Consider the following 27,850-nt stretch of genomic DNA (forward strand, 5'->3'; position numbering starts at 1 on the left):
AGGCAGACAGTGGACCCCTGTTGTCAGGAAGCTGTCTCAGGGGGGACACAACCCCTGTTCTTAAGGGCCCCAGCCTGAGGGTGAAACAGCCCTGCCCTCAGGGAGCCCCCGTCTGAAGATGGTTTCTTGTCCGAGGCTCTGCTCCGAGCAGGTGACAGGGCTGCCTCTGTCTCGAGGCTCTCCGGGGCGTTGGTGGCCAGGCTGGCTTCCCGGTGCTGTCCTTTGCCTTTCTCTCCACCCTGAGACTTCTGGTTCCCATGGGCTTCCTAGTCCGCGCTCCCTGCCCCAGACACACCTTCTGCCCCAGTTCCCAGCAGCGACCTTGCTTGCTGCCTGCTTTCCTCCTAGAGAGATCAGGTGGGATTTCTCCCTGGTCTCCCTGCCCTGACCACCAGCAGCTGCTGCATTCCAGGGAGGAGAAGGAAAGCGGGCGGAGGTCGGGGGGTGGATCCACCAGGACTGGCACTAGTGAAAACTGCGCTGACCCCTCAGTTGTAGCTAAAATTGACACTGCCTTCGCTGTTGGGTTTGATTCCTTACTTATTTGTTTAACAAATACACTTGCCCTTTGCGCTCAGAAGAGCACTGTCTTTTAGGTAGCTCTGCCTGTGGCCTCGGCACACTTAACTTCAAGACTGTCCCCTTGCTTGTCAATCAAGCTTTGTCCCCTCCCTAGGGCTTCCTGTGCCGCCAGGGATGAGCCCAAGGCAACCTGTGTCTTTACGGGAAGCGTCTTGTAAGCCCCAACGCAGCCTAAATCTGGGCAGGATTACCCGGAAACCAGATCCAGTGTGCTTAGGGCACCACCCGTCAAGGGTGGTGCAAACTCCCAAAATGAAGCTGTTTTAATTTCAGCATGCATGTATATTTTTGTGATTTCAAAAAGTGAAATTTTGTTTTAAATTATGTATAGGTCCTAAATTTTATACAAGGGGCTCCCTGGTCATCTGTGTGTCTGCAGGCTCTAAAGGAGGAATATTTATAATCTTAAGCCTGTTCAGGAAAGAATACAAATAAAAAAGAAACATAGTCCCAAGACGTATCTAAAGAAGTACACTAAAAGGTCTGGGCGTGGATAATTCTCACTTGGGTGCATCTGCTTGGGTCTCTGCTAAAAAGCCAGTTCTGTTACCTTATCTTTCACAGAGAGGGGGACCCCTCCCATTGCAGACCCAATCTCTGTGTTCTGGAAATTTTCTGACCCCTTCACCCCATGTCCTCAGGACTTCTCCTGCACTTGATAGAGCTGAATATTTGATCTGTGGTGTTATGCTACAAGGAGACGGTGGGGGTCATGTTGACCTCCCAGGTAACATGACTGCATTTTGCAGGAGGGATGCTAGTGGTCAGCATCACCAGCGCTGAATCCCACCTCAGCCCACACCTTCCACTGCTCCATCACAGTCACTGATCTGGGAGACTCCAGGTCCTAGCCTTAGCTCTGCTCCTTGGGGTGCTGTGTGACCTTGACTGAGCCCCTCTCCCACTCTGGGCCTGCATGTTGCCGTCAAGACTGGTGGATGAAAGTGTGAGAACCTCGCAGGAAGGCTGACTGGGTGCTGGAAAGGAGCCCGTGGCAGTCACAAAGCCCAGGGCCCTCAAGAACGCTCTCTGCTGGGTGAGGGCAGATGAAACCATGAATGAGACACACGCCCAGCCAGTGGCCCTTCCCCCGCTCACCCCCAACAGTGTCCTTTCAGTAGCCACTGGCTGGACATTTACTACACCCCAGGCTGTGCCCTGGGAGGGATAAAGATATAAAAACATCCACCTGGAGCCCCTCTTTGTGTTGTCACCCTCTTTCAGAGATGGCCAAAGCCTGTGGAGTTTGGGGCTCTAAGGTCCCCTGGACATCAAGAAACCAAATGTGTGTGTGGGGTTGGGCATAAAAGAGAGGTTGGTTGGACCTAAGGGTCCCCCTTTTCTTTCTTCTCCCCAGGGTGCCACCGTGTCCCTCTCAGAGACAGTGGAGAAATGGCGAGAATACCGACGCCAGTGCCAGCGCTTCCTGACCGAGGCTCCGCCCCCAGCCACAGGTGAGTGCACCCAACCAGCTCTCCACGGCATTGGGAGGCCCCACGCCTGGCTGGGCATCTTTTGCCTCTCTAGGACCCCTCATCTACCCTATGCCTTGGGGTGCGGCCTCGTAGCTGCTGTGTTCCCCTTCGCCCCTGACTGGGGTCCCTCAGGAGCAGACACCTGGCCTTTCTATTCTGCGTCCTCCTCAGCACTTCCCAGCCTGTGCCAGGGCAGGAGGCCCAACCCACGTACTTATAGTAATAAACGTTTAGGGGGAGTGACATACAGAATGGACTTGAGGACACGGGGAGCGGGAAGGGTAAGCTGTGACGAAGTGAGAGAGTGGCATGGACATATATACACTACCAAATGTAAAATAGCTAGCTAGTGGGAAGCAGCTGCATAGCACAGGGAGATCAGCTCGGTGCTTTGTGAACACCTGGAGGGGTGGGATAGGGAGAGTGGGAGGGAGATGCAAGAGGGAGGAGATATGGGGATATATGTATACATATAGCTGATTCACTTTGTTGTACAGCAGAAACTAACACACCATGTAAAGCAATTATACTCCAATAAAGATGTTAAAAAAAAGAAAAAAAAGAGCGGAGGATTGATAGGCCTGTGTTCCAGTCCTGACCTGCAGTCATGACCCAGTCACCTGAGGAGGGTTCTCTTAGCCTGGAGAGCTACCGTCCCCCTCATCCGTGGTGTGTAATTTAATAACAGGCCCACGAGGATCGTTTATTGAGCACTTACTATGCTCAGTTATCTATGCTAGCTATGCTGTTTGTCCCCACAAAGCCCTGTGGGCTGGGGATCAACCCCATTTTCCAGGTGAGAAAACAGAGACCTTAAGTACTTTGCTGCAAGTCCCACTGCTGATAAGTGGCACCTGCTGGGTGGGAATGTGCTGGGTGGGTAGGAAGCCTCAGTGGAGGTGAGCCGAGCACAGGTTTCTGCCGGGCAGCCTCCCCGGTGGGGAACTTTGGGGGGAAGTGCCCCAGCCAGGCTGGGACTCAGATGCCATCATCCCGCTGCACCAGGCCTGTTCTGCAACCGGACCTTTGATGACTATGCCTGCTGGCCGGATGGGCCGCCGGGCTCCTTCGTGAACGTCAGCTGCCCCTGGTACCTGCCCTGGGCCAGCAGTGGTGAGTTCCCTCCCCCACCCTGTGCCCAGGAGGCTGGGGTGGGAGTGGAGTTGGCACGGGGTTCGTGCTGCCTCCTTTCCCCCGAGACACAGCCTCCCTGCTCCAGGAGGTCTTTGGGCCTCCTCCTGGTGGTCTGCCTTTCTTCCCCTGGGGGTGGGGAGCAGTAGGGGGTGGCATCCGGTGTAACCTGGGCCTGAGGCCCATCTGGCAGGTGGGGTCTGCGGGGAAATCGTGGCGTCTGACTTAAAGAAATGAGCACCCTCCTGCATCAGGAAAGGAGTCAGGTAGGAACAGTTCCTGGGGGTTCGGTGTGGGGTAGGGTTACTCAGAGATGTCATTGCTCTGATGCGTGTGTGTGTATGTGTGTGTGTAATGTGTGTGTTTGTAGGTGCCGCCCACCTGGTAGTGGCCTGTAGCCACCTCCTGACTCTTCAGGGGTTCACTGCTCAGATGAACCCAGACGGGAGTAGTGATCGGTGGCTTGATGAAGTTGCCCCCCAGGCCCTCCCCGGCTCACTCCTGTCTGCAGGGGACAGCCTGCGCTGGGAAAGCTGAGACTCTTTGGAGTACAGAGATCTGCAGGGGGAGCTCTGACTGGAGGGGGAGTTAATGTGCCCCCCAACACCCACCCACCTGTCCCAGGCACCAGGGAGGCTAACAGGAGACAAGCACCCTTGCCTCAAAGAGCTCACAGTCTCGGGACGGGAGAAAGGGTACTACTTTATAATAATGATGTTAAGTACCTGCCATGTGCCCAGTCCTGCCCTAAAAGCCGAGTATTCAATTAATCTTTACAACTACCCCGTGGGTGTGCTTGTTTTGTACAGATAGGGAAACTGAGGCCCCAGAAGGTTTAAGTCACTCGCTCCAGATGACGTGGTAAATGGCAGGGCCAGGATTTGAAGCCAGCCTGTGCTCTTAATTACGGTGCACCGAAGGGGCCTGAGACCAAGCAGAAACTGGCCCGGAAGCAAGTGTGACTGAGGTCATACTCTGGGAAGCTAGAGGGCTTCCTGGGAGAGGCAGCCCCTTAGCGGGACATCAGGGCACCTGGCGGGGCCCGGTGTGAGCTTCACCTCAGAACACAGGACTGGAGTCAGATGAAGCCCAGGCAGGAGTCCTGAGGAGACTCTCTCCTGCTGTTCCCTCCCAGTATACCCACCCCACCCTGAGGTGCACAGGGAGAGCCTGGGCCTGGAAAGAGGCAGGCGCCTGCGTAAGACACAGAGCGGATCAGTGCCCTTCACGCAGCATTTCTGTGGCCAGCTGTAAGCACTTTACACACCTACACTCATTTAATCCTCACACAACCCTGCGAGGCAAGCACTCTGGTGACCCTCCCCTTTTACAGAGGAGGAAACTGAGGCACAGAGATGCTAAGTGACTTTTCCAAGCTCACACAGCAAGTGAGTAGCAGACCCAGGAATAAGCCGAGGAGTCTGGTTTAGAGTAAGCATGTTTCACTGCTACACCAGGCTTCCTCCAGTGTGCAGGCACGTATGTGTGCATGTGTGTGTGATCCAGTGCACGTGGCTCCGGGCATGGGGACAGGCGAGTGGCCTGGGCCTCTGCTGGCTGGGCACACCCCGAGGGAGAGCGGTGAGCTGCCTGCCCTCTCCCTGGAGATGAAAACGTCGAGTTGTACAATCTTATGGTTCTGCCTGATGCTGCTCTGAGTGGCTGTGTGAGCTTGAGTGAATTTCTAGACCTCTCTGTGCCTCAGCTTGCCATGTGGGAGATGGGATAAAGCCAGGTGATGGGGGTGTTGGGAGGATTGTAGGTTCTTGAAAAATGGTTGCTGTTAATTTCTTCCACCTACCTGACTTACCTCGTCCACTTCCCGCAATACGCACACTTTCCTTGCTCTCCAGTGGTTTGGGACTGGCTGTCTGTCCAGCTGGGGCCGGGCCTCTAGACCCCAGGGAGCCAGGCGCAGGACAGGGCCCATCACTCAGCACTAAGCTGTCCCCAGCTCTGCCTGCCGCTCGCGGCTCCATCCATCACCTTTAATTTTATTTGAGCAGGAAATAGGTCCTGGTGGTGCCCGTTTATGAGCGAACACGGTTTTATTGCTTTCTCTGTGAAGATAGCAGCCACTGTGCAGGCCCCCTGCCAGCCCCCGCCCCCCTCCCCTGACTCACCAAGCTAATTCACTCCCTTTTCTGACACGTGGCATCACAGACTCTGCCTCCCTCTCTCTGAGTTAGGGACCTGCAGAGACACCCACCGTGGGCTCCTGCAGCATAATTGCTGTCTCTGGCCTGTCCTGGCTGTTCCGCTTGGCAGAAGCTGGCACTAGGGGCTCCCCTCACCCCCTCCCAGAGCATGGGGGAGCAGGAAGGGGGCAGTTCTGGAACTTTCTTGGGCTGATCAAGGGGGTAGACTGTGGAAAAACGTCGTAGTGGGAGTTCGAAGTGGGGAGAAACAAGGGGGACGGGTCTCAGGCAGGGTCCTGGCAGAAAACACACTCAGCTGGGAATTTGAAAAGAATTTAATGGAGGGGCCACTTCAGAGGCTGGCAGGGTTAAGGGGCCAAAGAGGTACATAAAGCACCAAGGACCACAACAGTGGGAAGCTTTAGCATCCCTAGATCCGCGTGGGGCAGGAACAGCTGGAGGTCGTGGTGATGCAGAGGCCACCAGCAGGGCAGGGCCTTGGCCACAGAGGGGCAATGCCACTGCCAGAACCTCAGAATCAAGGCAAGAAGGGAGCAAGGGAGAAATACCCCAGCCTCTCTCTCCTTCCACCCTCCTACCTTCTGCTGCCTCCCATTGGCCAAACCCAGCGGAGGGCAAAGAGCCCAAGTGACGCTGTCCACAGGGGTCAGCCTTCTGGGGTGCAGAGCAGGGAAGAAGAATGAGTGACTAGAGAAAGAATTAAATTCAGAACAATTCCCCGGGGCAGGTCTGTGTCAGGAGCTGGGGATGTCAGTGAGACCTTAGGGGTGTGTGAGTATGTGGGTGTTGGGGAGAAGGGGTGACCTTCCCCATAGGGCTGAAGAGGTCAGCTCAGGGGCCTGGGAAGTGGTGCTGAGGGAGGTCAGGGCCACCTCTTCTGCCTGGGGTGTGGCACCAGGAAGGCTTCCAGAGGGAGGTGATATCGGGGCCAGGCCTGGAAGAACAGGCAGATGGAGAAGGGGGAAAAAGTGCCCTCCAGGGAGGGAGGATGTCAGGCTCAGAGATGGGGCCAGGCCAGGCCTCAGAACTATACAGTATCCCAGGGAAGCCAGCCAAGTCCTTGAATTCTGACCCCTCTAATTCAGAACTGGGGATTGCACAGAGAGGGTGGGAACAGGTGAGTCAAGGAAGGAAGGCGTTCAAAGGAGATGCCTTGCGTCCACAAGATTTTCTCTGTAAACCAGAAGGCTGGAGTGGCTTCAGAGAGCCTGTTGCCACCCGAGTGCCCTCCAGCAGCCTTGTTTAACCACAAACAGCTGATCTGCTCATTACAAATCATTCCAGTCTCATTAGCTGCACCCCCTTCTGATCCCTACCTGTTAGCTTGGTTCTAATTATAGGAGAGTCATAAAATGTTTTAAAAATTGTCTATAACTCACAGTTCTTGGAAACTCTGACAGGTGCCTCCCTTGAGCTTTTACAGCAGGCCCGGGTTGCCAGAGGGAAACCGAGGCCCCAGCTTGGCCCTGGAGGAGCTCCGGCTGAGGCGGTATCCTAAGCTCCAGCCCGCCCCCAGTGAAGGGGTACTCTTTTGAGGAATTGGTGGGGGCAGGGGGGGTGGCAGCAGGTCTTTCACTGTGACTCTATTTTGAAGACCAACCAGGTAGCAGGCACTTCACATGCTTTATCTCCTAATCCTCACACCACAGACCTGGGAAGTTATCAGGGTTCCCATTTTACAGATGAGGAAACTGAGACCTGGGGAGGTCTGCCCAAGGTCCCATAGCTGGTTGAGGGCAGAACCAGGATTGACCTTGAGTCTGTCGTTCAGCACCCGAGCTCCTTCTCCTAGGCTGTGATGTGATGCGTTGCCCCTCACCCCCACCCCAAGCGGACACCTTCAGTTCGAGCCCTGCCTTTGACCCTCATTCCAGCACTCTGGGGAGGGCCTATGACTGCCCGCTTTGAATCTTGGCTTCCCGGCCCAGGAGATGATGGGGGCCCAGGAGCCCATGCTGGCCATTGCTGTTGCCAGGATGCAGGAGCTAATGGATTCATGAGCGGCTCTCCACAGCCCTGAGTGCCCGCGTCCACGTGGAAGGGCGGCTGTTAGCTTGATTACAGACACCGCTGCGGTTTCCGGGAGGGGAAGTGTTTAATTGGGGGTTTTAGTTCCAGCACCAGGGTCTGACTTAATGAAATATCCCTAGGCCTCCTGGCATGCGGCTGGCTGCCTCCTGGTGTTGACAAGACCAGAGACAAGCCTCTGGCTATGATTTATCAGCAGCACCTGGGCCAGATAAAGCTGGGCTGATAAGCCGGACAGTGCCTATACCCACCCCATCTCCAGCCAACACGGGCACCTGGGGACCACAGCCTGGCCAGGAACCAGCCCTGGCTTTTAATATTTGCTGCTAATGAAGGATAATTGACAGATGCACTCCTATAGGCTCACTGAGCTTCGCAGGGACGCGGTGATCCCTTGACACTGTTCCAGTAACACATACATCTGTGCACACACTGCCTCCCTACCCTCCCAGCTTGCCCTGAGCAGAGGGCCCGGGAATGGCAGGGTGCCGGGGGCGCAAACTGGCAAGAGGACCTGCTGGGAGGATGCTGAATGTTGGCAAGTCCAAGCCTGGAGGAAGGGCAGATAAATGGCACATGGCCATTGCTGACTGTTAGCAGTGAATTTGGCTGCTGACTTCTGGCCTCTGGAGGCCAAGAGCTGAGGGCTGCAACCTTTTTTTTTTTTTTTTTTTTTTTTTGAGCGGACTCTCAACCACTGTGCCACCAGGGAAGCCCCATGAGGGCTGCAATCTTGATTCTGCCGCTTCCTGGCTGGATGACCTTGGGCAAGTCACGTGGCCTCTCAGAGGCTCAGTTGCTTCATCTGTAAAGTGGGATTTGCTGTGCCTACCTTGTAAGGTGGTCGTGATGTTCAGAGGTGTCAGGCATACAGCAGGTGTTCAAAACCTGATTCTATGAGTGAGCAGCCTGCAGAGAGGGTTCGAAAGGAGCAGGTAGGAAGGAAAACATCAATTCGAGTGCCTCCTGTATGCCAGACCCTGTGCGAGCTGTGGCAGGTGGCTGTTATTAGGGTCACACTGCTGCGGGCTGCGTCCTGGGTACGTGGCGCTTCGACAGTTTGGGCCCCTTTGCGATGTCCTCTCCCTTCCCCTGGCCCCTCTGCCTCCTCTTTTCTCCCCATTTCCTCCCATCTAAATGGGTTTCCAGAGAAGGTTCTGATATAAGTCTCATTCTCCATGGAGTCAGCCCAGATCACCATAACTGCTCTGGGGTCATCGACTCCTGAAGACTGGTTATGCTCTTATATCAGAAGACTCAACCCCTGGTGAAGAATTCCAGGCATCCATGCAGCAGATAAGAGAGACATTTGGGGGCCCTTCTAGTTGCTTAAATCAGACCTGGTGCCTCCCGTTCTCTGCGTTTGTCCTTTCCTGATTTTGTTCATAAATGAGCCAGGGGGCTATTGGGACACTGCTCCTCCCACTGCCCAAAGTCCCATCATTACATTTTCAGGCTTTTGTTTCTCTTCCTGGGGAAGTCTCTTAAAATGCAGTTTCTTCTAGAAGCAGTGATGCCGCAAGCTGACTCACCCCACAGTATTACCAGATAACTTCTGTCTCCTGAAGCGGGTCAGGGTCTCTGAAAGGGAGTGGAGAAAGGGGAGAGTGGGCTGGGAGCCAGGGACCGGCTCAGGGAGGACAAGGGTCCCACTGGTAGGCCCTGCAGGTGCCTGACTGCAGGCAGAGAGCTGTTCCTGGCCCCTAAAGTGAAGGTGTCCTGGCATATGGCAGCAGTGGGCGGGTTGATGGTTTGTGAACTGTGAAATACAGCCCCGTCCTAGAGGGTGCGTCCCTTCCCGGCCCTGGTGGTGTGGGCCCTGGGGTTGATGCTGCCGCCATCAGCCACTCATGTTAATGATCCTTTTCCACAGACCTGTCCTTACTGCTGCCTCCCCACCTGGAAACTTCTGAGCAGCCACTGCCAGCCAGGGCCTTGCGGCTTCTCCATGCTCCCTCCTTCACGCTGAGCCTTCTTCCCACAGCTGGGAGGCTGGTCTTTAAAATCTTTTGTCTTTTAGAATTTTTAAATCTTTTAAAATTCGTCCTGGCTCCAGCTCCCCTCCTTGATCCCCCCTGTGCTAAATCTCTCCCCACTTTTGTCCCCAGTTTCCTGGCCCTGGGGTCAGACTTACATTTCCTCTCAGACACAAGTAATCCCCTGTCCCCTCTTGTGATCTCACTGCAAACTTGGGGCTGCAAGCCACCCCCTCCCTGGGTGGGCAGACAGTGAGGCACGGCAGGGTGGTCGCCTCAGCGCCAGATGCCCAGGTGGGATGTGAGTGGACACAGGGACATCCCACCCCCAGCCCTGCTGGGCCTGTGTTTGCTCTCTCTCGGTTTGCATTTATGTTATTCCTTTCTGCACTTTTTGGTTTTTGTTTTCTGTGAGAGTCTTGATTCTCTGAAGCCAGGGACTGTGCTTCCTTCCTCCTTCAGACTGGGAGCTCCTTGAGGCCAGGGGCTGTATGTCTCCCCACTCTCAGCCTGGGAGGTCTCCAAGGACAGTCTCCATCTCCAGCTACTTGGAGCTACTTGAAGGGAAGAGCTGGTCTTCCCTCCCCGCACCACTACCCCTTGGAACAGAGTGTCTCTAAGGGCTATGTCTCTGCCATTGACTATGTGTTCCTTTTAAATCAGATGATCTTTGAGAATAGGACTGGGTCTCCTCCATCAGATTAGAACTTCTTAAGGGCAGGGCTGTGTCTCCCCTCATACCGGGGCTCCCTGAGGATGAGGCTGGGTCTCCTTCTTTCTCTCAAGAGCTCTTTGTTCCTGGGGTCTGCTCTGCCCAGGAAGGTGGGGCCTGAGTTCTGTGAAGCAGCAGTCTCAGAGGGGGGCTGTGGGTCTGTTGGGGCCACTGCTCGTCAGCACCAAACCTTGTCCGTAGCACGATTTGAGGCAGGGGTGTGGAAATGGGCTAGCGCAGTCTCATCTCAATAGTGTGAATTCATTAAGCTGCATTCCAGGGTGGCTGAGAGGAAAGGCCGAGGGTGGGTCAAACAGGCACATGGCAGGAGAGGAAGGCCCGAGGGTGTGTGTGTGTGTGTGTGTGTGTGTAGAGGGGTCAGTTCTGGGGTAGCTGGGGTGACCCCCAGGGTGGAGAGGGGTGAGGGGCAGGTGGCCTTGGGCCGAGGCTCAGCTCCTGCGTGTCTCCGCCCCAGTGCTGCAGGGTCACGTGTACCGGTTCTGCACCACCGATGGCCTGTGGCTGCACAAGGACAACTCGAGCCTGCCCTGGAGGGACCTGTCCGAGTGCGAGGAGTCCAAGCGAGGGGACCAAGTGAGTTGAGCCGGCGAGCTAGGGGGCAGCAGGGTGCCAGCTGCATGGGAGCAGGGACCTGGGCATCTGGCGAGTTGGTCTGTGGCCATCTGCCCATCCCCCTGCCTCTTGGGCTTTGCACACCATGCTTTCTGGACAGAGGTGGTGTGCGTTCACCTCTCTGGCCTTGGAACAGGGCCCTAGAAATCCGAGGACCATCACCGTAGGTTATTCTTTTTCTTAGTTCCAGGGTCCCAGTGGGGCTGCGTTGGGGCCCCACCTCTGCCCCTGTCCCGTGGGAAAGAAGAATGTGGGAGAGGAGGGTTGTGGGCCATCCCTTGTACACTGTGTCCCCCGTGTGCACACAGAACTCCCCGGAGCAGCAGCTCCTGTCCCTTTACATCATCTACACAGTGGGCTACGCACTCTCCTTCTCTGCACTGGTCATCGCCTCGGCCATCCTCCTGGGCTTCAGGTAAGGGGGCTGCTTCAGCCTTACCTGCCGTTCTGTCCCCAGATAGAGGAGGGGGCACCAAGCTGAAACAGCAGTGCAGCAGGTTCCGCTCCTAAGAGATGTCCAGAGAACCCACACCAGCTATGTGGTAGACTTACGAGGCTGAAAACACAGGCTACGACACTGTGTACTTAGTCTAATCTGTGCTGTGTAAATGGGTACGTATAATACTGCAAAAAAGGAAAAACAAACACTACACACGCACACACAAAGCACGTGCTCCACACCTTAACAGTGGGTGATAGGAGTGGGGGAAGTCCTCTCCGGTGAGTGTATGTAACAAATCATCGGGAATTCAGTATGATTTTAGACAAGACCTCAGGGGGTTAGAGATTCTGCTCTCTTTGGAGCTTGTCAGCTCCCATGGAAAATTTCTTTCCTAGGTCTAACCTAGATGAGCCATTCCTTCCAGAGTACCAGGCTCTTCCCATGCCCTCTGCACTGATGGCGGTGGGCCAGGAGGGCTGGGTTCAAGGGCAGGAGGGATTCCGAGGGTAGGGAGCTCAGGACACCAGCCAGCAGGAACAGGAGAGGTGACATTCCTCCTGTGGTCCCCATGGCTTCTGGCACAGTCAGGGCTGGGCACACAGTCAGTGCTTAATAAATGCACTCACTGAGAATATTCTCCCCGTTTACTATGAAATGTTCAGAGATCTGAAAATACAGTGGCTGATACTATGATCACCTGTGCACACACACCGTCCAGCCCAAGAACCAAAGCCCACCGCGCGGTTAAGCTTCCCCGAGTAACGCTCCCTCCTCACCAGAGGGAACCCCTGAGGGGCCACTTACAATTCCCACGCGGCTCTCTGTACTTTTACCACATTTCTAAGTATCTATACAAATATATAGTGTGGGGTTTGCGTATTTTAATGGCATGTTGGACATATTCTTCAGCAGTTATTTTTGGCCTGACATTATGTTTTTGTGCGGTTCATTCACATTGATACAGGCAGTTCTGTTTCATTCATTTTAAGTGTCACTCCACTGTATGATATATTACAGTTTATTTATTTGTTATCCTTCTAATGGACGTTTGAGGTGTTTCTCTTTTTTTTCTTCTCTGAATTATAAACCTTGCTGCGGTGAACATTCTTACCCATGACCCCTTGCGCATTTCTCCAGGGGCACATGCTTCTGAGGAGAATTGCCTGGTCTGAATACAGCGTGCTCTTGCAAATTTATTAAGCGTCGTGAAGTTGTTCTCCAAAGTGGTCATGCCAGTTTGCCCTCTTACTGGTCGTACGCGAGAGTTCCCTCGGCTTCACATCCTCACCGATATCTCCTATTTTCAGACCTAATTCTTGCTAACCTGAAGTGTGTGAAATATCTCACTATGATTTTAATTTGCGTGTCACTGATTCCTGGAGAGATCTAGCATACTTTTTATGTTTCATTCTGTGAATTGCTTGTTCGTTTCCGTTGCTCACTTTTTTATTGGATTATTTGGCTTTTTCTTTTTAGCTTAGGCATTCCTTGTATGTTCTGGATAGTAACCCAGGATATATCCCCTCAGCCTGGGGTTTATTTTTTCACTCGCTTTATGGTGCCTTTTATGCACAGAAGTCCTTAATTTTAGTGGAATGAAATATATCAATGTATCTGGCTTTATTGATAAAATAAATTTATCAGTAAGTGTTAGCAATTGACAAAAACTCATTTTTCCAATTGATAAAAAAATTTATCAATTTTTTTCCCCCAAAGGCCAAATTTCTTTATGATCTTAAGAAACCTTTCCTTATCCCAGGGTCATAAGTTTTGCACATCCCTTATGGCTGTTTGGTGAACCTGGAATTTATTTTTGTCTGTAGTGAAAACAAGAGATTTAATTTCATTTTTCCACGTATGCATATTACATGTATACATGTCGATTGCATCAGGACCATTTATTGATAGCAGTGCCTGCTCTGCCATGCAGCAAGCATCATCTGTGCCTGAGTCGGTCTCTGTCATGTGAATTGTTTTCCACTGGTCTAGTTATCTGTCCCTTTGCCTGTGCTATGGTGCCTTAACCACTATAGATTCGTCAAAAACCTTGGTTTTCTTGGGACTTCCCTGGCGGTCCAGTGGTTAAGACTGCACGCTTCCACGACAGGGGGCATGGGTTCAAACCCTGGTCGGGGAACTAAGATCCTGCATGTCATGCGGTATGGCCAAAAAATAAAAACAACTTGGTTTTCTTATAGCAAGGGCCCCTACATTGTGGTTCCTTAGGAGTGTCTGGAATATTCTTGGCCCTTGGCTCTTCTTTATAATAAGTTTTTAAATATTCCATCAAAAAATGGTTGGAATTTTTATTATCGCTATATCGAATTTATTGGTTATTGTGAAGAGAATAGACACTTTCAAGATAGTCTTTCTATCCATGAATCTGGTGAATCTTCCGTTAATTTGCATCTTCTTTAATAATTTTAAGCAAGTTTTACTGTATTCTCCATAGAAATCATGCCTTCTTCTGTTAGACTTATCTCTAGGTAGCCAATTAAAAATAGTGCAAATGAATTTTTTAAATTTACTTTTAATTGTTTATTGCTGATGTACATAAACATACCTATCAGCAACCTTATTGAATGGACTCTGATTAGTTCTAATAATCTGTGTGTTGATTCTCTTGGATTTCCTGTGAAGATCGTCTATCATCTACAAATGATGACAGTTTTGTGTCTTTATTTCCAGTTCTTATGCATTTTTCTCCTTGCATTCTGACAGTGGCTAGGGTCTGTAGTACAAAGTTGAGTAGATGTGATGTAAGTAGATCTTACAGCTGGAAAATCCTAATTTTGTTCCTGATTTTAAAGGGAATCTTTCTAAAAATTTTCAGGTGAGAATGATGTTTGCTCCTGTTTGGCTAGATAGCCCTTATTAGGTTAAGAAATGCCCTCATATTTCCAGTTTGCTATGTGTTTTTGCATGAAAGGATGTTGAAGTTGTATCCAGTACTTTTTGAATTCCTGCCGTATGCTTAGCCTCACTCTGCCTCTGTAAGGCAGCCTGGAGGCATATTAGACATGGGCCGTCATCAAGAAGCCAAGCAAGTCCCCAGTGGGGACAGTGGTCCTCACACAAATCACTTGGGTTACATGTGACTTTGTAGAAGAGAAGATGCAGCAGAGAAAAGATAGAGTGTGGACGGGGTTGGGGGTGGCAGTAACCACACAGCTGAAGACTTCATGGCCAGGCAGGATTTCAGTTGGACCCAAAGGATTTTCAAGGTTATGGGGAAGAAGGGCATCCAGAGGAAGAAAGACAGGAGCACGGTCCCAGAGCTGGACACATGCCTGAGGTGTGCTTTGGCCTGAGAACCGGGGGTTGCGGAGCAGAAGTGTCGGCCATTGTGCCAGGGCGGGCCCTGCTTTCTCCTGCAGACACCTGCACTGCACCCGAAACTACATCCACCTGAACCTGTTTGCATCCTTCATCCTCCGAGCACTGTCCGTCTTCATCAAGGATGCAGCCCTCAAGTGGATGTACAGCACGGCCGCCCAGCAGCACCAGTGGGATGGGCTCCTTTCCTACCAGGTGTGTGGTGTGTCCATGGAGGGCCTGGGGAGGGGGTGGACAGTCCATGAAAGTCTGTCTCCCCCACCCCACCCAGGCCTGGTACAAAGAAAGGCAAGGGCTTCCCAGGCCTGGTCCTCAGGGAGCCCCCAGTGTGATGGGAGAGGCAGGGAGAGGCTGTCCACGCTGGGGAGCCCCCAGCCTAAGAAGGGAGTTACTGCCCTGCGCTTAGCGAGTTCTGTTTGATTCAGGCGAGTGGTTTTTGGAGACAGACCTGGGTTTGAATTCCAGGTCTGCCATTTAACTAGCTAACTTTTAGGCAAGTGATTTAACTTCTCTGGACTCCGGTTTTCTCACCTGTATGGGGATAATATTAGTTTCCTCCCTCCAGGATAGTGAGGATCCCATGAGCTAAAGCAGGTCAAGTTCTTAACACTGGCTCCGGCTGGAGGTTGTCAGCTCTGTCACCCTGCATTCACCACGGCAGGATTGCAGCTGGGGCGACTGGGAGCGGGGTCAAGAGAGGCAGGGGCAGAGCTGTTGTCCCCTGGGGACCCTTCCTCTGCCCCCAGGACTCTCTGGGCTGCCGCCTGGCGTTCCTGCTCATGCAGTACTGCGTGGCGGCCAACTACTACTGGCTCCTGGTGGAGGGGGTGTACCTGTACACGCTGCTGGCCTTCGCTGTCTTCTCCGAGCAGCGCATCTTCAGGCTCTACCTGAGCATAGGCTGGGGTAAGGCCAGCTGTCATTCATTTCACTCCCCCGCCCCGACTGAGCATGGGGGGTGGGGGGGTGGGAGACCCTGACCCCTCTTGGAATTGCTGCCTTCAGGCTACCCCACGTTGAGGCCAACTTGGTACTCAGAACACACTGCTGGGCCAAGGTATGGGGCCCGCTGGAGAACCCCCTCCTGGGCACAGGACTCGCTGCCCATGGCGCTGTCAAGCCATTGTCCCCCATCCCCACGCCTTTGCCTGACTCTCTTCCCTTAAAGGAAGCAGAGGCCTTCACCCGATCTGGCCAAATACACGATGCACACTATTGGCTGTCATGGCACCGGCCTCAAAGATCCCCGCTGCCGAGACTCTTTGGGGATAGAGCCCCACATCCCGTCCTGGGCAACGCAGCCCCTGAGGGAAATGGAGGGTCCTGAGCCTCATGGCGGGGAGTCCCTGGGGGTGCGGGCTGAGGGGCTATGGCTCTGTCAGGTGATGATGAGAGGATGGCTCAGAGGAGAGCCGAGTAAGGGAGGGGGGTCGGCCAGAAGCCAGCTGAGGAAAGGGTGGACCCTGGATGTGCCTGGAGCCCAGCTGGAAATGTTCTAGCCGAAAAAGTCTGCCAAGAACCACTGTGTCTTTTTTTTTGCTGGAACATTTCTGGTTGTGCTTCTGCCTCTCGCCATGTGGGATTCCAATGAGAACAGGGGTAGGATGGGGCAAGAGCTGAGACACCCACCCTAGCGGCCCCTCACCTCCACTTCCTACCCCGGAAACAGATGCAACAGCGCTTCCTCTCGAGGGGCCAACGGTGCCCACCCAGGATGGAGCCAGGAGCGGGCCCGTCTCTGGGCCTCCCACACCACGGGGCCTGCCTTCCTCCTCCCGCTTGCCACACACCCACTCACTCCTCTTGCCTGCCTCGGGCTGCCCCCTAACCTCTGGGGACTTCATGCTCCTCCCTTGATGTCCCCTCCTGCCCCTGAGCCGCTGCAAGGCTGTGCCCGGTCCAGCCCGCCTCCTTGGGAAGCTGCCTCGGGTTGCCTGGCCCCTGGCTCTGTGCTCTGTCTGGCCCTCTCGGTCTCCCTGTCCCTGTCCTCACACTTCATCCCTTGTTGCTGGTGCTCTTAGGCTACTTCATACTGTACGGCCCCGTTTAGAGCACCTTGAAAGGGGCTTTAACGTGATCAGTGTCCTGAGGGCAGGGCCTTACAGACAGAGCAGGCATTGGAACCAGGCCTCCTGACTCCCAGGCCCTGGGCCCCATCGCCTGTCACACAGGGTTCTCTGGCCTGCACTGCAACTCTTTAGCCCCTGAGGGCCTGGCTGAGCAATCTCAGGCCGCTGCACAGGTGGGCAGGTGGGCCTGGCCTCTGCACACAGCTTCCTGCTCCTACCCTTCCTCCCTCCTCCGCCAGGGCTCAGCCCTTCCCTGCTTGGCCTTCCTCCCCTCCCAGGGCTCTTCATCCTGCTAGGGCCGTCAAACAGGCAGTGGGCAGCTGGAGAGCCCTGCAGCTAGCTAGGGGTGGGGGCGGAGTTAGGCCATTGAGGGGAGCCCTGGGAAGGCTGTCCTCAGGGTGGGGGAGCATGTCTGTCCATTCTGGGAAGCAGCACCAGCACCGTAGTGCTGTCACCATGGTGACCCGAGGGCAGGGACAATCTAAGGGATGGTGCGATGTGTGCAGAGGCATGTGGGTGGGGGGTGGGGGGTGCAGTGTCTCTGAGTAGGAAATGGGAAAGGGGGTGCCAGTCCTTTCCCACCACTTCACGCCCCAGCTTGGGGCTCAGAGTCTGAGGAGGCAAAAAAGGGCAGGACCCAGGGGACACCCCACTTCCCAATCATAACGTCCTTTTCTTGAGGAATTGGGATGGGGAGAGACAGAGAGAGACTGAGGGACAAAGACAGAAGGACAGAGAGAGAGACTCACAGAGAGCCCAGAACTCTGTTGTGATGTCAAGAGGCTTGGCCCATGTTGGGATGCTCAGGAAACAACTTTTAGCTTCATATGCAAATGTAAGAATTAAAATTAGGACTCTGACACGTTGGGGGAATCCCCGAAAGGCATGTCAGCTTCTGCTGCTGTCCACGGGCGGCCGGGTGCCCCCATAACCCACCACAAGGAGGCTGCACAGGAGGGAGACAAGTGATGGACGAGGGAATCATTACTTCTCAGAGCCAGTTCTGTGTGTCTTAGTTCAAGCTTTTTACTCCAGCCTGTCATGTTGATTTTCTAAACAGGCAAAGGATGAACCCAGCAGGGAGTGTGTCATGTTTGCAGGCGGCAGAGTGGTGCCTGCATTTTTTTTGGCTGTGTTGGGCCCTCGCTGCTGCACGCAGGCTTTCTCTAGTTGCGGTGAGCGGGGGCTACTCTTCGTTGCGGTGCGCGGGGTTCTTGTTGCGGTGGCTTCTCTTGTTGTGGAGCACGGGCTCTAGGCGCGCGGGCTTCAGTAGTTGTGGCACGTGGGCTCAGTAGCTGTGGCTCGTGGGCTCTAGAGCGCAGGCTCAGTAGTTGTGGCGCACGGGCTTAGTTGCTCCGTGGCATGTGGGATCTGCCCGGACCAGGGATTGAATCCATGTCTCCTGCGTTGGCAGGCGGATTCTTAACCACTGTGCCACCAGGGAAGCCCTGTACCTGCATTTTAAAAGACTTTGTTAAGGAGATGCTGATGAATGAATGAAGTTCACCAGGTCTGGCTGATAACATGAGTGTGCTCCCCAGTCCTGGAGTGGGGTCTCAGAGGAAGGCCAGCAGGTGGCTGGGGATGTCTAAGATGGAGGTTTCTGGACATGTGTGTGGCTCAGGGTGTTGGCATGTTCTTGCCTGGACAGCTTCCCTTCTCTCATTGATACACTGACCCACTCACTCATTTGTTCATGCATTCCGTTCTTACTGGGCCTCTTCTATGTGGCAGGCTCTGCGCTACGTGCTGGAGCCTTTGGAGGCCATCTGCCTCTTGTCCAATCTCATGAAGGCCTGTTACTAAAGCATCATGGATGCTGAGAGGTCAGGGTTATATAAAAATAAATGGCCAAGGAGAGAGCTATCTGATGACAGCGCTGGTCAGCCGTGAGCCGCTCTGCTTCCCCCAGCTGTCTGCACCGTCAAGCACAGTAGCTCCAGGGGTACGAGCTGCTCCGTAGCTACTGTTGAGTGGACATCCGTGTGCTGAGGATGTGGGTGATGGTGATGGGAAAGGCAATGAAGTGGGTTCTGCCCTGGAAATGTGCTCCTGGGGGAGACCCCTGAAGCCACACATGTATACACATGGACACCCCACCACCACACACACATCGTGTCCACACCCCTTAATATGCACGCTCTTACTAGTCTCAGACACCCACATCTCCATCCCTGAGAGGCACTGATAGAGACAGGCTGGAGAGAGTTGGTGCGGAATGCCGTCGAGGGTGGTGGCATTGTGGTCCTGTGTTCTAGTCCCACCTGTGTCCTCCTAAGCTGCCTATCCATCTTCTTATCTGTCACACGAGGATGGACAATCCAATTTTAAGTCAACAAACACATATTGAGCTCCCAGGTGAGATGGGCGCTGAGGCTCTGGAGGTGAATGAGGCTTTGTCCTCAAGGAACTGGAAACCAGTGTATTAGTTACCTATGCTGCGTAACAAATGACCCCACACTTAGCTGCTTAAGACAACAATTATGTCTCCCAGTTTCTATGGTCAGAATTCTGGGTTCAACTGAGATGTGTGCCTCGGGCTCAGGATCTCTAAGAGAGGTGCAGTTCAGCTGTCAGCCAGGGTAGCTGTCATCCCAAGGCTTAACAGGTTGGAGAATCCACTTCCAAGCTCACTGTCGAGTTTGTTGGCAGGAAGCTCAGGTCCAGGCTGGCTGTTGGCTGGAGGCCTCCCTCCCTCATCACAGGGGGCTCTCTGAGTGCCCTCATGACACAGCAACTGGTGTCCCCCAGGGCAAGTGATCAAATTAAGAGAGAAAGAGCCCAAGACATGCCTTTTATAACCTTTGAAGACCGTCTTTTATAGCCTAACCTCAGAAGTGACATGCCATCACTTCTGCTGTACGTTATTGGTCACATAGACCAATCTGGATACAGTGTGGACCGCACCTGGGTGGGAATACCAGGGGTGGGGTGGTTGGAGGCCATCCTAGAGGGTGCCCACCACAGCATCCAGCCTCAGCCATGTGGGCAGTGTTGTGGTAGCTGTTGTTACTGTGGCCACTGTGCAGTCAGTTGGGCTGTCAGCGTCAAGGACAGGGCTCCTGTCCAGGCTTCTGCCCAGCCACGTGCAGGGGCGTGGGGGTAGGGGAGGAGTTGGCTGAGATGGACAGGTGGGCCGATGCAGGGGTGGGTGGCATCAGAGATTTGGCCTGTTCCCACCTCGTCCAGCGTGTCCTCCCTACCCCACTCTTCGGCCCCGTCTCTCACTACTTTGGTGTCTTTGTCCTTGTGTCTCAGCCAGGACCCTGGGGGCCAGCCCTGACAGTGTGCCTGGCCCGCAGGAGGGGGAGGGCTGTGAGGACTGTGACGTAGCCCCAGCGTGGTGGGGACCTCTAAGGAAGACTCTGGGGTGTTGGGGTGGGTGGTTCCTGCCGCCTCTTCTCCGAAGCACCCAGACCAGCCTAGTTCCATACCTGCCGGAAAGCGTGGCTTGGGGCCAGGCAAGGAGAGGGGCTGGAGGCGGGAGAGGCCCTGGTAGGAGAGGCCTCTGGGTGTGCCTAGCGGTGGCTCTGGCCTGCCAGCCCCTCTCCCCCCTCTCTCTTTCCCTCTCTCCTCTTAGGTGTTCCCCTGCTGTTTGTTATCCCCTGGGGCATTGTCAAGTACCTCTACGAGGATGAGGGGTGAGTGTCCTTCCTGCTCTAAGGGGGTGATGGGTATGCTGAGGTCCCTGTCCTCAAACCCCATGGGTTTCCTTGGCCCCCGGCGTGTGCCGCTGCTGTCTGTTGGGCGGGTAAACTGAGGGACCAGGAGCTAAATTTATGAATTTAGTTCTCTAGTCCCCCTCCCTCCCCGCACCCCGGATGGTGTGATGCCCAGAGTGCTGGGTCTGTGGGGTCCACGGTGCCCCCTGCAGGTTTTTCTGTAATAACTGTGAGTGAAACGTCTCTGTTATTTTGTGTTTGATGCTGAGTACACACACGAGTGTGACTGTAGGTTAATGAAGGGGCTGTGCGTATCTGTGTGTGTGAACGTGTATTCAGGACTCAGTGTGTGTGTGAGTCCTGGGACTGGTTGTCGGGTAGCTCCTGATGGCAGTGTTTGTGTGGGTCTGTGTGTGTCACTTTGCATGCCCACGTGTCTTTGTGTGCCCTGTGCCTGCACTGGGAGCTGGGGGGGTCTGTGTGTCCAGCCGGGTGCCCGTGTGTCTCTCCTCTCCAGCTGCTGGACCAGGAACTCCAACATGAACTACTGGCTCATCATCCGGCTGCCCATTCTCTTTGCCATCGGGGTGAGTGACGCTGTGGGGTGGGAGTGGGAGCTGCTGTGGGCCCAGGTGGCACTGGGCGGAGGAGCGGGGAGAGAGGGTGTCTTGAGAGGGCCTCCAGCCGCCCTTCCCTCTGCCCTGCAGGTGAACTTCCTCATCTTTGTCCGGGTTATCTGCATTGTGGTGTCCAAACTGAAGACCAATCTCATGTGCAAGACAGACACCAAGTGCAGGTGACGTAACTGAGCTGCCTTTGCTGGGCACCCTCAGCCCTTCCTTCCGGCAGAGTCAGAGATCCTGGGGTTCTGAGCCTGGATCCCTACATGATCTTTCTTCCTCCACCCAGGCCTGGCCTGGGACCCCAAACCTTGCCCTCACCTCTGTACCTGGGCAGCTCCTGGGCTTCTGGGGGTCTCCACCTCTACTTCCTCCCCTCCAGGCAGCCTGTCCCAGGGTATTCGGTGGGGGAGGATGTCTGTGACCGAGATACCAGGGCTTGGTGGGGGTTGGGGGCACAGAACAGGGAGAAGAGTCCACCGGGAGAGGTCCGGAATGCCACCTCCACCCTGCCCCCAGGCTCGCCAAGTCCACGTTGACGCTCATCCCCCTGCTGGGGACCCACGAGGTCATCTTCGCCTTCGTGATGGACGAGCACGCCCGGGGCATGCTGCGTTTCATCAAGCTGTTCACAGAGCTCTCCTTCACCTCCTTCCAGGTGACCTCGAGCCTGGGGCCTCCCTCGAGCAGTCCCAGGGTGGGGATGGAGCGGGGACCAGCCTGTATCATGCAGATAGGCAGCCTGAGGCCTGGGGGGAAAGTGGCCCTTGTGCAAGTTATGTGGTTGGAGCAGAGCCAGAGTCCCCAGGTATGCTGACACCCAGGACAGTCTTCTCTATGAGCACACTGGACAAGAAATCTTCCCGGATGTTGCCGAGGGCACCCAGCCTGGCATGGCAACTGCTGTCCACTGGGCTGCTAGCTGGCGGCAGGTACCCTGCCAGGTGCTTTACACACATTGTGCAGCTAATCCTAGCAGAATCCCAGGAGGTGTGCAGGGTTATCCCATTTTCCAAAGGAGGAAACTGAGGCTCAGAGATGTTAAAATGAGATTTTCCAGGTCACATAGTTTCCAAAGCCAAGAATTGAGCCTCTCCACTAGTATTAGATGATGCTGAGGGGGTGCGAATGGCAATGGGGGTGTAGGAATATAAGAAACTGGCCCCAGCTCCTCAAATGTCTTATGGGATGGCCACGAGCATGTGGGTCCACGCACATGCACTTACCCACATGTGCACACACACAGATAGATCACAGGCCTGGAGCACTGGGGCTCCTGAGTGAACGAATAGGGCCAGGCAGGGAAAATTCCGTGTGATCAGAGGCGTACTTTCTCAGCTCAGGCCTCCTCCAGGAGCGGGTGGTCGAAGAACTTCCGCAGTTTCTGAGCAAGGGGTCTTCTCATTCCTCCAGAGAGGAAAGGAGAAGGAACCCACCACCCCCATTTCTGGGCCTGACTGGGCTGCCCAGTCTAAGGAGGGGGATGTTTGGGGCAGAGCCCCAAGGAGCTTCAGACTAGGCCTGCCTGCCGGGCGCCTCCCTCCCCTCCCTCCTGCTGACACGACTCTTGCTTCCAGGGGCTGATGGTGGCCATCTTGTACTGCTTTGTCAACAATGAGGTAAGGCCTGCGGAGGGACGTGGAGCCCTGGTGGGCTGCTACCAATGGCCGTCCTGTGGTTGTGCAGTGGGGTTCTTCAGTCTTTTCAGCTGAAATCTTACTCACCCCACTGAGGCACTGAAGTGGAGGTCTCTCTCTCTCTCTCTCTCTCTCTCTCACACACACACACACACACACACACACACACACACATGTGCAGGATGCCCTAACCATATATGAACTTGGGGAAGACCCAGCCTCATGTTAAGAGGGTCTTGAGTGAACAAGTGGTGGTGACTGTTACAAGTCACATGCTTGGGGCTTTGAAAATCACCATCTCATGTACTTGTCCCTGCCTCCCCGCAAAAAATATCGCTGCCAAAATTCTGGTTTCGATATTTTCATTTCTCACACATGAGAACGCTGAAGATCAGAGAGTCAGAGACACACCCCCGGTTTGGCCTGGAAATAGTGCAGAGTGAGGACTGAAATGAATTCTGACTGGAAGGAGAAAGCTCCCTTCTGTGCATGCAGGCGAGGACCCTGTCCACCATGGGAAGCCACCCGTGGCTTCCTGGTGGCTGGGGTCGGGGTCGGGGGTTCTTGCTGAGCAGATCCCCAGCTGGCCTCTCCCCTCGGGCTCTCCCAGGAGACCCCGCTCGGAGTGCCCAGAGAGCCTGCCTTGTTCCGGCACGTTGCCCGGTTCCTTTCAAGCCTCCGCAGACGCCTCAGGCCCTGGCTCCTCCAGGCCCACGGACAGACATGTCACCATCACTGGGTCACAAAAACACACGTGGCTCCTGGGCTGAGACCTCTGTCCATAAGAGCTGTTCTCCAGGCCCAGGGTTGCCTTGGCAATGTGGGGTACTTTTGACCCAAGGAGAAAAGATGGCCCTGGCATTGGTCCTGCGTGGCTGCCAAGGCCTGCGCCAGCTGCCAGTGGGCAGGGAGTGGGCACAGGGGAGGGGAGGCCTGGGGGGTGGCTTTGCTGTGGCTCTTGTGACTCAGGAGCCTGAGTCCTGGTCCTGAGTTCTGCTCCTGCCCGGCTGTGCGACCGGGGCAGTCACCGCTTCTCTCCCCAAGTGTAAATGCAGGTGAATGAGCTTTACCAACTCAGCCCAAATGCCAGAGCCTGGCGTGGTGCCCGGCCCGAGGACATCAGAGGCAGGAATGAGGGTAAACTGAGGGTGAGGAGGCATGCTGACAGGAGTGGTAGGACAGGGGTCCAGGATTCATGTTGTCGTCTTTGTTGTTTTACTGTGAGAGCTCAGTAATAGAAGAAACCCAATGTCAGGTGCTCGTTTAGCTAGTCATTTATTCATTTGGCTCATTTAAAACAACACGTATCGGGAGTACCTGATATATGCTGGGCACTGTGCGAGGTCCAGGAAGGAAGGTGTGGTCCCGGCCCTCGTGGTGCACCTCCCAAGTGTGGGGGAGGGGGGAGACATGGCCAGAAACAAGCGTGGCCTAGAGTCATGGGCGGGGACTTCCCTGGCGGTCCAGTGGTTAGGACTCCGCGCTTCCAGTGCAAGGGGTGTGGGTTTGATCCCTGGTCAGGGAGCTAAGATCCCACCCGCCGCAGGGCATGGCCAAAAAAACAAAGAGTTAAAAGAGTCATGGACAGCAGGAGACCAAGGGTTAGGACACTGGCTTTGGAGTCAGCCCAGATCTAGGTTCAGGTCCTGGCTGAGATTGGGAGAAATACTTAAATCTCTGCACCTCAGTTTCCTTACCTTTAAGCAGGTTGCTGTGAAAGTCAATAATCTATGGAGAGTGCTGGGCATATTGTAAGCGCCCTGTGAAGGATGGTTTCTAATGACAATTGTCGTTACGGGGGCCACAGCAGAGGTTCAGGAAAAGTGCTGAGGGAGAGGGAGGCAGAAGGGGGGACAGTCCTGGTCCTGTCCGACTTCTTGCTGGTATCCGTGAGATCTCTCCAGTCCCCGAGGTGGCTTCCCATGGGTGTACCTCAGTTTACCGTCTCTCCCCACCTCCCCAGTGAAGGGCTGTGCCACAAGACTGGCCTGCCTGCTGCTGCACAGGCAGAGGCCACCACCGGCCTCGGGTGTTCTCGTCCCAGATGTCAACACACGCGTCACACACTCAGCCGGGTATCGAACTGGCACGGAGCAGGGGGGCCGTGGGTGGTGTCTACTCAGCCTCCCTCCCTCACCCAAGCCTGGGCTTGGCGACGCTGCCTGAGATACTGGGGCCATCCTGGCAGGCAGGCTCTGGGCCATCTCAGCTTCACTCAGTTCAGAGAAAGTTCTTTTAAGGAAAGGCATGTGGCCACAGCAGGCACCCTGATGGGCTTAGCTAGATGGATGGCAGCCCTGCAGGAAGAGAAGCGGGGTGTTTGCACAGGGACTGATGGGGCGTTGGCAGTGAGCCTCTTACCCACAGCTGCTGACAGCTGGCCGTCCTGGTGGCTGGGGCCTGAGAGGGAGAGCCCAGGCCCCAGAAACCCTGATGTGGGGAGGCCTGGTGGCAAGGCGGCGGGGGTCGGGGGGTCGGGGCATCAGAGAAGCTCTGGAAAGCAAACATATGGGCACATCCCCTGGTAGTGCACTCCAGATGCCCTGGGCTGGCTGTGCAGGTTCCAGCAGCCTGTCTGGGGGACCAGAATCATGGGCCATCACAAGGAACCACGGCATTGCCACAAGCCCTCAAGTGACTTGGGCTCTGCAGCGTTACTTGGTTTGTATCCTTCTGCTCCCACAACCTGGTCCCCAAGCATCAGCTCTCTTGAGAAGGCTTTTCCTGATGGGGACGCTAAACCCAGCAAAGCAGGGATTCTGGTTGGTTGAACTCACCTGGGCAGCACCCACCGTGGGTTGGGACCAGTTCCTGGATGGGATTAGTGCAAATCCAGGCTGAGAAGCCCTTGTACACAGCCCCCTCTTCACTGCTACTATTAGTTCCAGCCTCATTCTCCCCGTCTCCTCTTCCTCCCCCACGAGGCACTGGGGCCTGGATAAAAGCCCTCAGGGAGTTTAGAAAGGTCTGGTGTGGACGCCATGAGGGGCAGGGAGGGCTGTCCCTCTTCTCAGTCACCCAAACTGAAATCGGCAGAGTGCTTGCTCTGAAGTCAGATTCTCTCTTTTCCTTTTCTTCTCTCTCCCATCTTCCGTCTCCCCGCATCTCTCTGTCACTCCTTCTCTTCCATTAAATAATACTGTGATGGATTGTAAAAGGTACTTAGCCGAGTCACAGAGTTTAGAGATGGAAGAGACCAATTAGATCATCAAGCCCGGCTCTTTCCCGAGAAGAAGCAGAAAATAGGAGACAACAATAAACAATTTTATTGGGATATTAATTTAGGCGCCCGGAGGCCTTGACTTGTGTCTCTTAATATAATGCGGTGGATTTTTTCTCTTCCCTGTAATGTAATAATGGGGCCATATTGTGGGCAGTTGGTTTGCATGATGGCTTTTTCTTCCCTCCTTCTCCCACGGAAGGTCCAGATGGAGTTTCGGAAGACCTGGGAGCGCTGGCGGCTCGAGCACCTGCACATCCAGAGGGAGAGTAGCATGAAGCCCTTCAAGTGTCCCACCAGCAGCCTGAGCTGTGAGGGCACAGTGGGCAGCAGTGTGTACGCAGCCTCCTGCCAGGCCTCCTGCAGCTGAGACTCCAGCACCTGCCCTCCCTGTGGTCTCGCCGCCGGCTGGGCAGCCATCCCAGGTGGGAGAGACCCTCCCGGGGAACGGGGGAAGGGGGTGCAGGGGGAGCTGCACATGGCACACACACGTACTTCCCTGCCTTCCCTCCCTAAGCCCATCAGACAGGCAAATGGGACCTGTGGACACATTTTCTCCGGGGAGAAGCGGCCTGTTAATTTGATCACTGTGGCGGGCAGAGGAGAAAAAACGATTGCTGCTAAAACGAGGAGGATTTCTTCCTGTTAAGTCACAAGGCCCCTGGGGTTCCCCCGGACTCAAACTCAAGGTCAATGGCTTATTAGTGGGACTGGGGCTTGTAAGAGGAAATGGCGCCGAAGGAGGCGGATGTAACCTCAGCCAAGCACGGAGCTTGGGTAACGCCAGCCACCCCCGACCTGCCTCCTCGTTAAGGGAGCCCGGGCACATGTCCGGGTTGCTCGTTTCCCTCATCTGGGCCCTCATCTCTCACCATCCACCGCCCCAGCGGGCGGTGTTGAGAATGAACATTGAGAAGGTGTCTGAAAGTTTTCTTTTCTGGTCCTTCCTTCTTCCCTGGATATTTGAGTTGCTTTGGTGCCTGCGCCCACCACACCCAGGGAATCAAGGCAGGGCCACCGCCCAGGAGTCCAGCCCTGGGTATGAGCTCTGAATACTATTGTAGAGATGCTCAGGAATCCTGTGGGGCTCATCTAGGGGGCTTCAGGAATGTCCATGCTGAGGGTGTAGACTACTTGCTACTGTGGGGAACCCGGAAGGCAGAGAGAGATTGCCTCCACCTCTCCATGGACGTGCTTTTTACTTGTGAACAGATAATGTATCTCGCATGGGTGTTTGGGTGCGCCCTCTTAACTTTAGGGGATGTGACCAAGAAGAGACTCTTCTGGGGACTCTACCAGTCCCCACTGTGACCGTGCAGGCGGGCTTCCCCTGCCCTTTGAAATTCCCCCACTTGGGAGCTTGTATGTACTTTGCTCATTTTTCTCTGTTGCTGTGAATAGTCTGCATGGGCACATGTGCAACTCTGATTTCTCCCACTACATACTAAATCACTAACTCCTAAGTCACTGTGGTGGTTTTGATGTTGCTTGGGGTTGTGGGAGAGATAATGATTTGACTCATCCATGCTTTGAGCTACTGAATGTTTGCCCTGCCTCCAGCCTCATCCCATAGATAATGAGCATCAGAGAGGCTAGAGGGAGAAAACCTAGCAATCCTGCCCCAGCCACAGGGGAAAAGCAGACATGTAGCACCACTGCAGAGACCGAGACAAAAGGGGAACAGCCGTACCGCAGAGGTTGGCAATGGAGTTCATGGATATGGAACTCAGAGCAGAAGAGAACTCTTGGGAGTCCAGACCTTCTGGGAGGGCAGAAGGAGAATCTCTGGATGAATTCCTTTATGAATTGATCTTTCCCTCCTTTTTGAGTGGCGGGGGCCCTCCCCCAAAGCCTTGTGCCAGACACATTCTCCTCTGCCCCTCAGAGAGGCATGTGATGTGCAGGGAAAATAATAATGGGACATAAAACACATCAAGCAGAAAATTCCTTATACTCCAGCTTCAGTGAAGTGTTGTGTCTCTGTTAATGGGGAAGTGGAACCTCAGACTAAAGAAAGGATTTGTGAAGACTGCCTCCTTGACTGAGAAAATGTAGACAGGTGGGGGCAAGGAGAGTCCTGCTTCCCCAGAATAAGGGCAAACTCCCTGACAGGCATCTTGCATTTGCTTTTCTCTTCGGGGTGGCGAGTGCGGGGGGGGGGGAGAAAA

The 27,850-nt window shown here is 54.6% G+C and overlaps 1 protein-coding gene across 1 annotated transcript in view; it reads left to right on the forward strand.

Annotated features, from left to right (window-relative positions):
* The first annotated feature begins 1,294 nt into the window (after positions 1-1,294).
* The window catches only part of GLP1R (glucagon like peptide 1 receptor), a 30,443-nt gene continuing 3,887 nt past the window's right edge, over positions 1,295-27,850 (forward strand). The window contains exons 1-13 of the mRNA XM_024766059.1: positions 1,295-1,309; positions 1,940-2,036; positions 3,063-3,170; positions 10,539-10,657; positions 11,005-11,111; positions 14,516-14,669; positions 15,221-15,380; positions 20,124-20,184; positions 20,723-20,792; positions 20,913-21,001; positions 21,345-21,483; positions 22,403-22,444; positions 25,885-26,107. Coding sequence (XP_024621827.1) covers positions 1,295-1,309; positions 1,940-2,036; positions 3,063-3,170; positions 10,539-10,657; positions 11,005-11,111; positions 14,516-14,669; positions 15,221-15,380; positions 20,124-20,184; positions 20,723-20,792; positions 20,913-21,001; positions 21,345-21,483; positions 22,403-22,444; positions 25,885-26,052 — 1,329 coding nt within the window. The 3' untranslated portion in view covers positions 26,053-26,107. The remainder of the gene's footprint in view (positions 1,310-1,939; positions 2,037-3,062; positions 3,171-10,538; positions 10,658-11,004; positions 11,112-14,515; positions 14,670-15,220; positions 15,381-20,123; positions 20,185-20,722; positions 20,793-20,912; positions 21,002-21,344; positions 21,484-22,402; positions 22,445-25,884; positions 26,108-27,850) is intronic.

Source organism: Neophocaena asiaeorientalis, unplaced genomic scaffold, assembly GCF_003031525.2.
Source record: "Neophocaena asiaeorientalis asiaeorientalis breed wild unplaced genomic scaffold, Neophocaena_asiaeorientalis_V1.1 scaffold46, whole genome shotgun sequence".
NCBI lineage: Eukaryota > Metazoa > Chordata > Mammalia > Artiodactyla > Phocoenidae > Neophocaena > Neophocaena asiaeorientalis.